This window comes from Phacochoerus africanus, chromosome 12 (assembly GCF_016906955.1).
Source record: "Phacochoerus africanus isolate WHEZ1 chromosome 12, ROS_Pafr_v1, whole genome shotgun sequence".
NCBI classification, from domain to species: Eukaryota; Metazoa; Chordata; class Mammalia; order Artiodactyla; family Suidae; genus Phacochoerus; species Phacochoerus africanus.
The window spans coordinates 32,998,668-33,013,116 of NC_062555.1; the positions used below are offsets into that span (position 1 = coordinate 32,998,668).

The following is a 14,449-nucleotide window of genomic DNA, read 5'->3' on the forward strand; positions in this document are numbered from 1 at the left end:
CCTGTACCTTGCTTTCTTTTATGATAGGAAATGAAATTAAAAATAAAAGAGATAGGAGTTCCCTCATGGTGCAGTGGGCTAAGGACCTGGCATTGTCACTGCAGCTGCTCTGGTTGCTGCTTGGCAGGGGTTCGAGCCCTGGCCCATGAACTTCTACATGCTTTGGGCTCAGCTAAAACAAACAAACAAAAACAAACCAAAGAAAAAGGAGGGAAGATTTCTATTTTAACCTTTGAGAGGTAAGTGTCAGAAGAAGAATCTAGGAAAACATGAACAGCTTATTGGTTAGAATCAGGAGTTTTCCTAGAAAAAGAAAATCTTTGTGTTTTAGGGGTGAGATGAAAAAAATTTCAATGATGTATTCAATTTTACTGCTTCTGTTGCTGCTGCCACCCTGCCATGGACTGAGGAACGCTGTTGAGTCTTGACTTATATCAAGTTGAAGTCAGCGTTGGACTATATGAACCACCTTGTCCAAGGCTAGAGTGGGGAAGGAGGCTTCTTCCCAAGGTTTCTCCCAGCCTCCATCTCCACGTGCTTCAGGTGCAGCCAAAAACAAATAAATAAAATAAATTAGACAGTATAGAGTAGCTACTGTGATAACTATGTGAATTGAGAATTGTGAGAATATGACAACAATAGAGATTATTTATATCAAAATTGTCCTCGAAATCTTCTAAATCAGGAGTCTGCAAACTGTGATCTCCCAGGGCCAAATCCAGCCCATTGCGTGATCGAAAAAGAACTCATTTGCTTTTATCGGGGGAAGGCGCATCTGCGGCATATAGAAGTTCCCAGACTAGGAGTTCCTGTCGTGGTGCAGCAGAAACGAATCTGACTAGGAACCAGGAGGTTGTGGGTTTGATCCCTGGCCTCGCTCAGTGGGTTAAGGATCAGGCATTGCTGTGAGCTGTGGTGTAGGTCACAGATACGGCTTGGATCTGGAGTTGCTATGGCTGTGGCCAGCAGTTGTAGCTCGGATTAGACCCCCTAGCCTGGGTACCTCCATATGCCTTGAGTGCAGCCGTAAAAAGACAAAAGGCAAGGAAAAAAATAAATAAAAAGAAGTTCCTAGTCTAGGGGTCCAATCAGAGCTGTAGCTGCTGGCTTACACCACAGCCACAGTTACAGCAGATCCGGGACACATATGTGACTTCAGCACAGCTCACAATAATATCAGATCTTTGACCAACGGAGAGAGGCCAGGGATTGAACCTACGTCCTCATGGATACTAGTCGGGTTTGTTACTGATGAGCCACAAGGAAACGCCCTTTTTTGCATTTTTGAATAGCTAAAAAGAAAATCTAAGGAGTTCCCGTCGTGGCTCAGTGGTTAACGAATCCGACTAGGAACCATGAGGTTTCAGGTTCGATCCCTGGCCTTGCTCAGTGGGTTAAGGATCCAGCGTTGCTGTGAGCTGTGGTGTAGGTGACAGACATGGCTTGGATCTGGCGTTGCTGCGGTTCTGGCGTAGGCCGGTGGATACAGCTCCATTTAGACCCCTAGCCTGGGAACCTCCATATGCCTCAGGTGTGGCCCCAGAAAAGACAAAAACAAAAACAAAAACAAAACTAAAGAGTAATATTTCAAGACCCACAGCGTATATAAATGAAAAATTTAATTCTCAGCATCCATAAATAAAGTTTTAATGGCATATGGTCAGCTCACTTGTTTATATGTTGATTTTGGCTGATTTCGCTTAAGAGGTTGTGATAAAGACCATGTGACAGGAAAGCCTAGAATATTTACTATCTGTTAGTCTATATGGAAAGAGTTTGCTGACCCTGCTATAAATTATAGAAAGCACACTGGCCCTGGGTCTATCCTACTTGTGTGATCTGGACTGGAGCTCTATCTCCAAAATCTCTCTTTCCTTCTTTTTCTTTGAGTGTGTGTATGTGCGGGGAGTTCCCTTTGTGGCTCAGTGGTTAATGAACCCCACTAGGATCCATGAGGATGAGGGTTCAATCCCTGGCCTTGCTCAGTGGGTTAAGGATCTGGCATTGCCGTAAGCTGTGGTATAGGTGGCAGACGAGGCTCAGATCTGGAGTTACTGTGGCTTTGGTGTAGGCCAGCAGCTGTAGCTCTGATTTGACCCCTAGCCTAGGAACTTCCATATGCCTCGGGTAAGGCCCTAAGAAGAAAAAAAAAGTGTGTGTGTGTGTGTGTGTGTGTGTGGTGGGTGGGGTGGGGTGGGGGTTACGGAAGAGCCTTCAAATATACAGCCAAGTGAAAAATAGAATAAATACCCATGGGTCCATAAAACACAATGAAAACTAAAATATGTCATCTTGGCTTCAACCTTCTTGTTTATTTTAGAAATAAAAGCTCACAGATGCCTTTGAGGCTGAGCCTTTTCCTTCATCTTAACGGATGAGGTGGCTAATTCAGCCTATAATGTATCCTATTCTGCGGTACCAAGGCCGGAACGGAAGTGCAACTGCAGCGTGTGCTTGATTTTTCAAGGTGACTTGTTGTCTAGTGTTGCCCATAATCTCCTTTCAAATATGGAAAGTGGGACCACCACGGGACAGTTGTCTTTTGTCATTGGGATATATCTTGCATTTGTCTTGGCTGAGAGGCAGATCAATTTCAGTAATAGGAGGTTCGGATGCTCAGACCAGAAGGACAAAGGCAGAAATTAATCTATTTTCCAAATCATACCATGAAACATCCCATTCTTCGTATAGACATGGAGGCACATCATTTTGCCTGCAAAGCATCAGATTTGTGTAGTATAGCGACAGGGGTTCCCAGCAGCAAAATTCTTCATGGAGAAGAAGACCTCTGGTTAATGACTCAACCAAAGCTGCAGCAGCACTAATGTTTGCCAGCCTCAGTTTCCACCTCAACCTCCCAAATACCAATTATTATGAGGGGGGGGGAACTATAACACTGGGAGACACTGGCTGTCACCTCAAAAAATCAAACCAGCTTGCAATAGCAGCTTGAATTATGAATGCTGGAATAACTCAACCGTGAGCCTCCATTCCTTGTCCATAAAGCTGAAGTGGTTCCCTTAAAAGCCTGAAGGAGGTGATGCGTGTGACATTGCCTTTAAGTCATTTCAGTTTTCGAATGCCTTATTAATTGTTTGTAACAATTTCAGGACTTCTGGGCCCTTAGGAGAGCTTCTTGCTTTCTGCAGAGCTGGTTCTGGGCTGGAATCACTCAGTGCACCCACCCAGTGGCAAACCATCCGTTCATAGCTGGAACCCGGTAATGGTGACCCAAACATGGTGCCTGGAAATAGGTTCCAAAGGGATCCCTTAGGGATGTGGTCCAGTGTTCCATGTTCTCATCAGAGCTGATGAGATGATAACAGTACTGTTGGAATCATTGGAAAAGAGGCTTACATCATCAATTTGAGTTGCTGAAAGGACTGGATGTGAGTCCAGACCTACTGGGAGCCATTTGGCACCAGAGAGGAGGAAGCAATAGAGATGCAGAGGAGGGGGTCCTGTCCTATGGGCCGAATCCCTGAATGCAGCTGTGTTAACCACTGGGCTTTCGAATTATACATGAATCAATACTTTTCCTTTCCCTTCCTTCCTCTTTTCTCCATCCCTCCCTCCTTTCCTTCCTCAAGTAAGTTTAGATTGTGATACTGTCTGTTGAATCTTTTTTTTTTTTTTGGTCTTTTGTCTTTTTAGGGCCACACCTGCAGCATATGGAGGTTCCCAGGCTAGGGGTCGAATTGGAGCTGTTGCTGCCAGCCTACATCACAGCCACAGCTACACCAGATCCTAGCCACGTCTGCGACCTACACCACAGCTCATGGCAACGCCGGATCCTTAACCCACTAAGCAAGGCCAGGGATCGAACCCGCAACCTCATGGTTCCTAGTTGGATTTGTTTCCGCTGCACCATGGCAGGAACTCCTGTCTATTGAATCTTAATACACAAAAGAAGATAAGTAATATTAATAGCTACTATTTGTTGAGTCCTTTTTATGTGCCAGGCCCGATTTTCATTGCATGATGCTTAATTTTCAGTACCTCTCCTTTATAGATAAAGAAACAAGAGGTTAACTTGCCCAGGGTCCCACAGAGCTAGGAAGTTTCAGCATCAGAAACCACATTCTATATGGCTGTTATTAAGTCTCCCTGTGTCCAGTTAAGGGAAGCCAATTGGATTCTGAAGCTGCTAGAGCCCTTCTGAAACCCTGCTTTTAGCTGTGGGGTCTGGATATCTTTAAAGGATGTTGCAAATGAGAATGTATCATATCACCTGCGGCATATGGAGGTTCCCAGGCTAGGGGTCGAATTGGAGCTGTAGCTGCTGGCCTATAGCAACACCAGATCTGACCCACGTCTGTTACCTATACCACACCTCATGGCAATACCGGCTCCTTAAGGCACTGAGCAAGGCCAGGGATTGACTCTGCGTCCTCATGGATGCTGGTCAGATTCGTTTCCACTGAGCCACGATGGTAACTCCTAAAATGTATTTTTTGGAGTTCCTGTCGTGGCTCAGTGGTTAACGAATCCAACTGGGAACCGTGAGGTTGCGGGTTCTTTCCCTGGCCTCACTCAGTGGGTTAAGGATCCGGCGTTGCCATGAGCTGTGATGTAGGTTGCAGACTTGGCTTGGATCTGGTGTTGCTGTGGCTCTGGCATAGGCTGGTGACTGCAGCTCCAATTAGACCCTAGCCTGGGAACCTCCATATGTCGCGGGTGCGATCCTAGAAAAGACAAAAAAAAATGTACTTTTTATTGTAGGTCATGGTCCCCCAAAATGGAAAGTGTTTGCCCTACGTGGTAATGACTTTGGAGAAGTGGTCTCCATTGCTGTATTTCTGAGAATCTCTTTGATGAGGGAGCATGGACCACACGGCTCACTGGAATATATGCTGCAACTGGCAGGAGCTCATGAAATTGATTTCCTCACCAGTCTCATAGCCCTGCAGCCCAGGCTTAATTTGTTTAAATAAAGATGGAGTAGGCAGGGGGAAGGCATTGATGCCTGTAATCAGATTAAATTAGTGGGTGCTGGCCAGGAGGCACATTCTTTTCTGAAAGTGATAATGGCGAAATGAGGGACTATCAAATTAATAAAATTGGAGGAGGACTCTGATTGGCAAGAAGGCTCCAGATGCAGGGGGTTGTTGGGAATGCTGCTGTGGTAATATAATCAGGATATTACTGACGTGTGGAAGAAGGCCCCCCTCCGGGAAGATGCCCTCTTTCATGGGGAGAGCACCTTGCTAACGCATCTTGCTAGTGGGTGAATGGGAAAAGAGAACCCACCAAACAGACCAGAACCAAACCAAAGATGTGTTTTGTTTTCTTTCTTGCCCCAGAATTCAACTGATGAACCTTCTGAGAAGGACGCTCTGCAGCCAGGCCGGAACCTGGTGGCAGCTGGCTATGCGCTCTATGGCAGTGCCACCATGTTGGTCCTGGCCATGGTGAATGGAGTCAATTGCTTCATGCTGGACCCGGTGAGAGACCCTGGGGGATGTTAGGTGCTTGCTTGGCTGGCGGCTGTGAGTGTCTGTTGTGTGTCTTGGTGGTGGGGGGGCACCTAGAGGTGCATCATCCTGGAGGGACAGAGATGATGGGGTGAGGGGTTGGGGGGGAGATGGAGGGACAACGTATACATGATGAAAGGGTTATCAAGGTGAGGCAGGATGTCTGTCCAGAGCATGGGGGAAGTCTTTGTTCCAAGAATTTTTTTTTTTTTTTTGCTCTTTAGGGCCGCACTTGTGGCACGTGGAAGTTCCTAGGCTAGGGGTCGAATCAGAGGTACAGCTGCTGGCCTACACCACAGCCACAGCAACACAAGATCCGAGCCGGTCTGCGATCTACACCACAGCTCATGGCAATGCTGGATCCTTTACCCACGGATCGAGGCCAGGGAATGAACCCGCATTCTCATGGGACCTCGTCAGGTTGATTAACCACTGAGCCACACGGGAACTCCCAAGATGAATTCTTTAGAGCAGACATTACTTGGCCGACTCAGATGCCCACGGGGCCAGGCAGGCCACAAAAATGAGTGGCGTCTGCTGGGGAAAGACAGCCAGGCGGTGGTGGGGTGATGGTGGGGTGCTGGGGACCTGGGGATGTCCAGCCGTTGTTACTCCTTACGAATAGTGGCTCCATCCTGCCAAGGTTTTCAGGGTTTCAAGAAACACTGGATTTTTTAGAAAACGTAGTGTTTCTGGATTTGTACAACACTGTGCTAGCCAACTAAAATACATTTATGGACCAGATGGGGCCCGAGGCGGGTCTGCTTGCCACCTACTCTATCCATTACCAGCGTCTTTGCCTGAGCTGAACGGGGGTCCCAACGGATGCAGTGAACTGCCACGTTTCTTCAGAATTAGCTCCCAGATTCATCTAAGGTCCTACACGTGCGCTCACACCTTCAGTGAACCCTTGTGGTTTTGAGAAGGCTTTGACGAACCCAAGGAATTGAAAATAAAGAAGGAAATGAAGCTAATTCCTTAGTCCACCTTAGAGAGAAAAGCTCCATTATGGGAAAGGAGCCCAAGGTGCCATGAAAAATATACATGAACCGTTTTAACTTGTGGGTAATTTCTTCCACATGTCAATCAATTGGAGTTGTTCATTTATTCTGTTCATGGACATTTTCAGCCGAGCAGCTAAACTGACCAAAGAAATCTCTTTAAATCTTTGGCTCAACTAAACCTACCATTGAGAGGGATTCCATAGACTCATCTCCAAGAGGTTGACATGTTTATTATGCGTTGGGTCCAGTGTCCCAAGAGAAAAAGAATTGGGTTTATAAATACCTTTCAGGTTTTGTGGGGGTTTTTTTTTGTTTTTTTGTTTTTTTTGCTTTTTAGGGCTGACCTCATGGAATATGGATGTTCCCAGGCTTGGGGTCAAATTGGAGTTACAGCTGCTGGCCTACACCACAGCTCACGGCAACACTGGATCCTTAACCTACTGAGCGAGGCCAGGGATCGAACCCGAAACCTCATAGTTACTAGTTGGATTCGTTTCCGCTGCACCAAGACAGGAAGTACTATAAATATCTTTCAGTTTTAGAATCGTCCTCAGATGACACAAATGGAATCCATTATGGATTTGGTGCTTTTTGCTGACAAACCGAACACCGGGTACCAGCAGCCGCCAGAATCCTGTGAGGGGCGGTTTGCTGGTGGTGAGGCCTCGGGTCTGTGGCTGGCGGGTCCTGTACGTCAGGATGTAGGCATCTTTGTCCCCTGCACTCTTGCACAAGTGGACTTTGCCTCCTTAGCACTGGAAGTACCAATGCTTAATAAATAATCAAGAGTAGGGAAACAGCACCAGTCTGAGCCTCCCGAGGAGGTGATTGATCTCAGGGGAAAACAGCGGCAGAACTGGAACAAAGTTCACGCTGAGCCCAGGGTGCAGTTTCCAAAAGCACTGATGTCTGTGGATTTCTGGTCACTTCTCTCTTGGCTTTGAGTTGATGGATGTGGAGGACACATTAAATCTCTTCTTGTTTCCAGATCGCAGACTTTATCTCTGAGAGCAAGTCTCTGCATGTTTCATAGTCTCTTGCCCTCCTCACAGCTGATGGCCCCTCGGTGTTTGGGAGAACCATGCAGGGTGCCTGTAATACTCCTTGATGGCTGGCTGCCCTCCGCGGATCTGAGGCACCCTTGGCTCCTGATGCCTGCAGGGGAGGCAAGGGGGCGAGCCTTGCATCAGCTTAGAGCTTCCTTTGCTTTTTTCTTTTTCTTTTCTCTTCTTCTCTCTTACTTTCTTTTCTTTTCTTTCTTTCTTTTTCTTTCTTTCTTTCTTTTTTTTTTTTTGTCTCTTTAGGGCTACATTTGCGGCATATGGAAGTTCCCAGACTAGGGGTCAAATTGGAGCCATAGCTGCTGGCTTACACCACAACCACAGCAACCCAGAATCCAAACTGCATCTGTGACCTACACTACAGCTCATGGCAATGCCGAATCCTTAACCCACTGAGTGAAGCCAGGGACTGAACCCGCATCCTTATGGATATTAGTCAGGTTCATTTATCACTGAGCCATGATGGGAACTCGTTCCTTTCCTTCCCTTCTGTTTCTTTTTGTTTCCTTTCTTTTTTTATGGCTGCAACCACAGCATACACAAGTCCCCAGGCCAGGGATTGAATGGAAGCTGCAGCTACAACCTACACAGCAGCAGTGCTGGATCCTTTAACCCACTGCACCAGGCGGAAATCAAACCCATGCCTCTGTGGTGACCTGAGCGGCTGTAGTTGTATTCTTAACCCACTGTGCCACAGCAGGAACTCCGTTTTCTTTTCATCTTGGCTTTCAGTTTCTGCTGAAAAGATGACAACAGCTTTATTTGCATTTCTCACAGGCTTTCGTATGTGAAAAGCTTCTCAGTCTCCTGTGTCTCTGTATCAGAGAGCTAAGCTCCTTCACAGCTGGGATGCTCTGGCCAGCTCCCAGGGCAGGGCATCTGCAAAGCATGGCTTCATGAGCATCTACTGTGTGATGGCTTCGTTTTTTTGGACTTTTACCAAAAAAATAAAAATAAATGAACCAGTCACAGTGATACCTTTCAGTGACCACTGTTAATGCGAGTCTCTTTTCTCTCCCAACCCTCCACTCTTGCTCCCTGTCTTCCTTTCTAGCTCCAACACGCTCCACATTGGCAGGAACTGGTCTTTGTTATGGGGATAAACGGCTGGGGAGAGATGTGTTGATCTTCCCTTCTGAACTCTTGCCAGGGGGCAGATCCTCTGTTACCCTCTTACTGGAGACCCTTAAGAGCCCCAAACAGTTCCTGGTCCAGAGCCACAGGAGTTACGTGACAGCTTCCTCCCAAATTCCAATCTCCTTTGAAGAATCTAAGCCCTAAAGGCATCAGTTTAGCACTGCGACTTTGTGGGAGGCTGCGTTCTGAGAAGCCCTCTGCAGATCAGTGCGCAAAGGCACTGGAAGTTGGAAGTTAGATGTGCTGTGAGCCAAAACGCAGGGTTCTGCCCTCGTCTCTGTCAGCTCACAAAAGGGAAAATAACATCAAGATAGAAATGGAAGATGGAAAGCCAAGAGCAGCCACGAACACTTTGGTTTAACTCAGTGGGCAGTCTCTCCCGATAACCTAGCTCCCATCTGCACCCCAATTTTTTTTTAGGGCTGCACTCACAGCATATGGAGGTTCCCAGCCTAGGGGTTAACTCAAAGCTGTAGCCACCAGCCTACACCACGGCCACAGCAACGCGGGATCCGAGCCACGTCGGCCACCTACACCACATGTCATGGCAACGCTGGATCCTTAACCCACTGAGCAAGGGCAGGGATCGAACCCGCAACCTCATGGTTCCTAGTCGGGTTCGTTAACCACTGAGCCATGATGGGAACTCCCCCCGTTTTTTTCCCAGAGGCATGGATGTCCCGGGCCAAGGAGAAGTTCCCTTGCTGATAATCATTTCACAGCATTACAAATATTCGACTGTTTTGTTGCACACCTGAGACGAGCCCAACCTTACGTCAGTTCTACCTCCATCAACAAAACAAAACAAAAAATAAGCTCTCCATGCTGAAGCGCATGCGTGACCTCAAGCCTTGCACCGCCGTCTCCCCCCCCCCCCCCCCCCCCCCCCCCCCGGCCACAGGCTTGGAGAAGATGTGATCACCTCTCCACTTTCCTTCCTGTTTCACAGGCCATCGGAGAGTTCATTTTGGTGGACAGGGATGTGAAGATCAAAAAAAAGGGGAGCATTTACAGCATCAATGAAGGCTATGCCAAGGAGTTCGACCCTGCCATCACTGAGTACATTCAGAGGAAGAAGTTTCCCCCAGTAAGTGAGGGCTGGGGGTGAGCAGAGGGGAAGGGGCCGAGTTACCCTGGAGGTGAAAGCTGCCAGGGACAGAAGGGGTGGATTCGTGGGCCCTGACCCCATAGTTGCATTCCCGCTCAGATGCTGGGAACTGGAAACTCCCACCCTGAGATATCAGCCCCTTGGCCACTTTCTCTTGGCAGAAGAAAATCAGGACAATAACGTCAGCCAGGTGGGAGTTCCCTTCATGGCTCAGTGGTTAAGGAACCCAACTAGGGTCTGTGAGGATGCGGGTTTGATCCCTAGCCTCGCTCAGTGGGTTAAGGATCCCGAGTTGTCGTGGCTGTGGTGTAGGCCAGCAGCCGAAGCTCCCATTCGACCCCTAGCCTGGGAACTTCCATATGCCTCAGTGTGGCCCTAAAAAAGCAAAATAAATAAATAAAATAAAATCACCTCCCTTTAAAAAAAATAATAAAGTCAGCCAAATGAATGAGTTCATGTCAGTAAAACATATTTCACCCCTGGAGTCCCTGATCCCAGCCAATACAAAACATGGTTCTTCTCCTGCAGGCCCCTGCGCTGTGGCACCTAATGGGTTTCCATCCATTGTCTCTAGATTAAGAGTGGCCACTGTGGTATCTTTCTAAAGAGGTTACGAATCCTTGAGTATGGAGTTCCCATTGTGGCTCAGCAGGTTAAGAACCCAACTAGTATCCATGAGGATGTGGGTTTGATCCCTGGCCTCGCTCAGTGGGTTAAGGATCTGGCGTTGCCATGAGCTGTTATGTGGGTCACCAGCACAGCTCAGATCCCACGTTGCTGTGGCTGTGGCATAGGCCTGCAGCTGCAGCTCTGATTTGACCCCTAGCCTGGGAACCTCCATATGCTGCATGTGTGACCCTAAAAAGAAGCAACAACCACAACAAATCACTGAGTATGAAGAGAAGGAACAGCTGTTGGTAGAGCTGGTTCTAAGTGGGAATATCCTATTTTGCCCTACTTTTGCTTAATGCCTTTGGAAGCTGCTGGTTTTTTTTTTTTTTTGTCTTTTTGCCATTTCTAGGGCCACTCCCGCGGCATATGGAGGTTCCCAGGCTAGGGGTCGAATTGGAGCTGTAGCGGCCAGCCTACACCACAGGCACAGCAACATGGGATCCGAACCGAATCTGCAACCTACACCACAGCTCACGGCAACGCCAGATCCTTAACCCACTGAGCAAGGCCAGGGATCGACCCGCAACCTCATGGTTCCCAGTTGGATTCATTAACCACTGAGACACGACGGGAAGTCCAGCTGCTGGGTTTTGAGGAGGAAGCACAAATGTTGTCAGTATAGCATCCAGGGTCCTCTGAGCTGGTGCCCTCTCCAGCTTTACTCTCTGGAGATTCCGGCTTTCTCCTCCCCGGGACAAAGCAGACACACCTGCTTCTCTACGTTGGCCCCGCCTTTGCCTGGGCAGTTCCTGCTCCTGTGAGATGCAAACCCCACTCTCGCCTAGCTCCTTAGCAAAATCCATCTTCCCCTGCAAGGTCCTGCCCCAACCCTGTAGCCAGAATCCACCTTACCCTTCTCAGGGCCTCCTCGGGTAATTTGAGCCATTGTAAGATGTTCTGTCTCTGTGATTCCATTTTCTGCTGCCTTTTTTTTTTTTTTTTCTTTTTATGGTCACACCTAAGGCACACGAAAGTTCCCAGGCTAGTGGTCAAATCTGAGCTGCAGCTGAGGCTTACGCCACAGCCACAGCAATGGCAGATCCTTAACCCACTGAGCGAGACCAGAGATCAAACCTGCATGCTCACGGACACTATGTCTGGTTCTTAACCCACTGAGCCACAATGGGAACTCCCATTTTCTACCTCTTGGGAACAGGATTTTCATCACGTTTCCTAGCATAGCCCCAAACACACAGTTCTTAGGTGCTCTGTTTGATTTTTTTTGTTGTTGTCTTTTTTTTTTTTTTAAGGGCTGCACCTGCAGCATATGGAAGTTCCCAGGCTAGGAGTCAAATCAGAGCTACAGCTGCTGGCCTACACCACAGCCACAGCAATGCCAGATCCTTAACCCACTGATTGAGGCCAGGGATCGAGCCTGCAACCTCGTGGTTCCTAGTTGGATTCGTTTCCATTGCGCCCCAGTGGGAACTCTGAGGACTCTTTTCTATAATCTTAATTATTGCTGGTCTTCACCTTGCAGGACAACTCAGCCCCCTACGGGGCCAGGTACGTGGGCTCCATGGTGGCCGATGTCCACCGCACGCTGGTCTATGGAGGGATCTTTCTGTACCCAGCAAACAAGAAAAGCCCCAAAGGAAAGGTAATGTGATGCCCTGAAGAATGGCTGAGAGGTAGTGGATTTCATTTGCAGCCTGGGGGGATTTGATTTAGGAAGGAAGGAGGGTCATGGCAGCTGTCAGGCTCTGCTATAGGGTGCCAAGGACATCCGCAGCAACTTCTTTTCTAGATTAAAGGCTGTCCTGGTTAAAGCCAGGCAATATCAGCTAAAAAGGATCTCTTGAGAGCCGCTCCATTCCTGGAGATAAGTCATGGTGTTTTGGTCCGAGGGGACGAAAAGAAAATGCTTAGCGCTTCCAGTGGGTCCATGGTTTGGCTTGAGCAACATGAATTCAATCCATAAAGTGAAATGAAGCAGTCCAGCCTCATTACCAAGGCAGCAAATCACATACGTATTCCCAACAGAGGGTTTCTTTGATTGCTTTCAAAAGGCATAAAGTTGAAATAACTCGTGAGCTGACATTTGCTGCTTGGAAAAATGATACCTTTCTAGGGAAGGAAAGAATCTCTGGGGAAACCTAGAGCTTTCAGGTGAGCTGTGAATGATGCACTGGTCCAATGCCTGCAGCGTGCCTGCAAGCAGGTGGGCTATGCTCGCTCTTGCTGGCTAAGGGACGCCTCACTTTTCTTCTACACCAAGGGACAGCGTGTTTTCCTCCCAAGTATTGTCCCTTTGTTTTTCCCAAAGGACAGATAGTCTTTGTGTTGTTGTTGTTGTTGTTGTTTGTAATGTGAGAGAAGGACTAGGATCCCCTTAAGATAGTTAGAAATTGATGTATTTCAGACATGGTCAGATCCATTTATGGTACATGGCGCCCCATTCACCGAAGACACTCTTATGTAATTAAAACATCCTTCATGCCATAGCCATTTCAGGCATCCCAACCTATGTAATTAGCCTGTTTTATAGCCCTTTAATGCCTCCAAAAAATTGCTCCTTAACACAAATATTAAGGCTCCTCCTTTTTTTTTTCCAGTTTTGCAAATCTAGCCATGACACCTGTATGGAAACAGAGTCAGGAAACACCTGCAAAAAGCTGTCTACTCAGTAGGCAGCCGGCATGAAAATGCACACAATAAAAAAGTTAATATTTAAAAGTCAATGCCAAGATGTATAACATACTAAATCCCAACCCGAGAGCCTTAGGAGAATTGTAAAAGGAATGTGTACAGAGTCGCAAACAATATTATACTGTTTGGAGGAGCCCAGTCTGCTTTCCAGATGTCTGCAGCCAGACAGTACCGTGGACTTTTAAATGCTTTTAGAATAGGCCAAGCTCTATCCAAAACACACACAGAATCACTCACTGGGTTCAGTTTCCGTGCTATAAAGAGAAGGGTCTCATCGGTTCTGCCAAAATGTCATTCAGCCTGAGTCCAGGTGGTCTGCCTCACATTCGCATCAGGCGATCGATTGCAGGCTCTGGCTTGATGAATGGCTTCATTTAACCAAACGGTTAAATTAACTGTTCAGTCTTAGATGCAACTTTGCTGCGGGAGGCGGGGCAGGAGTCCGGGGAGAGGGGGTGGGGGGGGAGAGGGGGTGGGGTGGGGGAGAGGGGGTGGGGGGGGGGCGAGGGTGCTTTTACACCTTCGTGGAAGGCAAGAGAAAGTATCAGTTCCTTTGGATGAGCTCCGCACTGTTTTGCTATGGAACAAGTCTCTTTTCTGTGTGATGTGTTCTGATGCGAGCGGCTGCTCTTGTTTTCCAGTTAAGACTTCTATACGAATGTAACCCGATGGCCTATGTCATGGAGAAGGCAGGAGGACTGGCCACCACTGGGAAGGAAGCTGTGCTGGACATCGTTCCCACTGACATCCACCAGAGGGCGCCAATCATCTTGGGGTCTCCTGAAGACGTGACTGAGCTCTTGGAAATATATCAGAAGCACGCAGCCAAGTGAAGAGGGGGCCTTGCCCACACCAAAGAGAATTGCCTTTTATTTGGACCTTTTCTCTTGCACGGTGCTACCTTATTCTGGCAGTGCATCATACATTCCTAGACACAGAAATTAAAAAGTAGAGATATTTTTACCATCAAATGCCGTGAATGCCGTGTGCTACCTAAACAAAATGCTATCTCAGTCATGCCACTGATGGTCAAGACATACTTTGAGTAGACAGAGGAGACATAGTCTTCATTACTTTGTGCCAAATAATAGTAATAGCAATAATAATAGTAATAATAACAGCTAATCCATGTAACATTAGATGACTCGTTTAATCTTCACAATGACCTTTTGAATTAGGTATCATGAATAACCCATTTCACAGATGATGAAATGGAGGACTGAGGTAATCTGCCCAACATCTCTGGCCAATGAGTGACAGCTGAAATACAAACCCAAGCAGTCTGGCCACTAAACTTGGAGTTAATGTATTGCTTCTTCATTATGTTGTCCATTTAGGTCTGGG

The 14,449-nt window shown here is 47.5% G+C and overlaps 1 protein-coding gene across 1 annotated transcript in view; it reads left to right on the forward strand.

Moving 5' to 3' along the window:
- FBP1 (fructose-bisphosphatase 1) overlaps nt 1–14,076 on the forward strand; it is a 33,754-nt gene extending 19,678 nt beyond the window's left edge. Inside the window, exons 4-7 of the mRNA XM_047755274.1 lie at nt 5,304–5,444; nt 9,626–9,763; nt 11,937–12,056; nt 13,747–14,076. Coding sequence (XP_047611230.1) covers nt 5,304–5,444; nt 9,626–9,763; nt 11,937–12,056; nt 13,747–13,938 — 591 coding nt within the window. The 3' untranslated portion in view covers nt 13,939–14,076. The remainder of the gene's footprint in view (nt 1–5,303; nt 5,445–9,625; nt 9,764–11,936; nt 12,057–13,746) is intronic.
- Nucleotides 14,077–14,449: the final 373 nt, after the last annotated feature.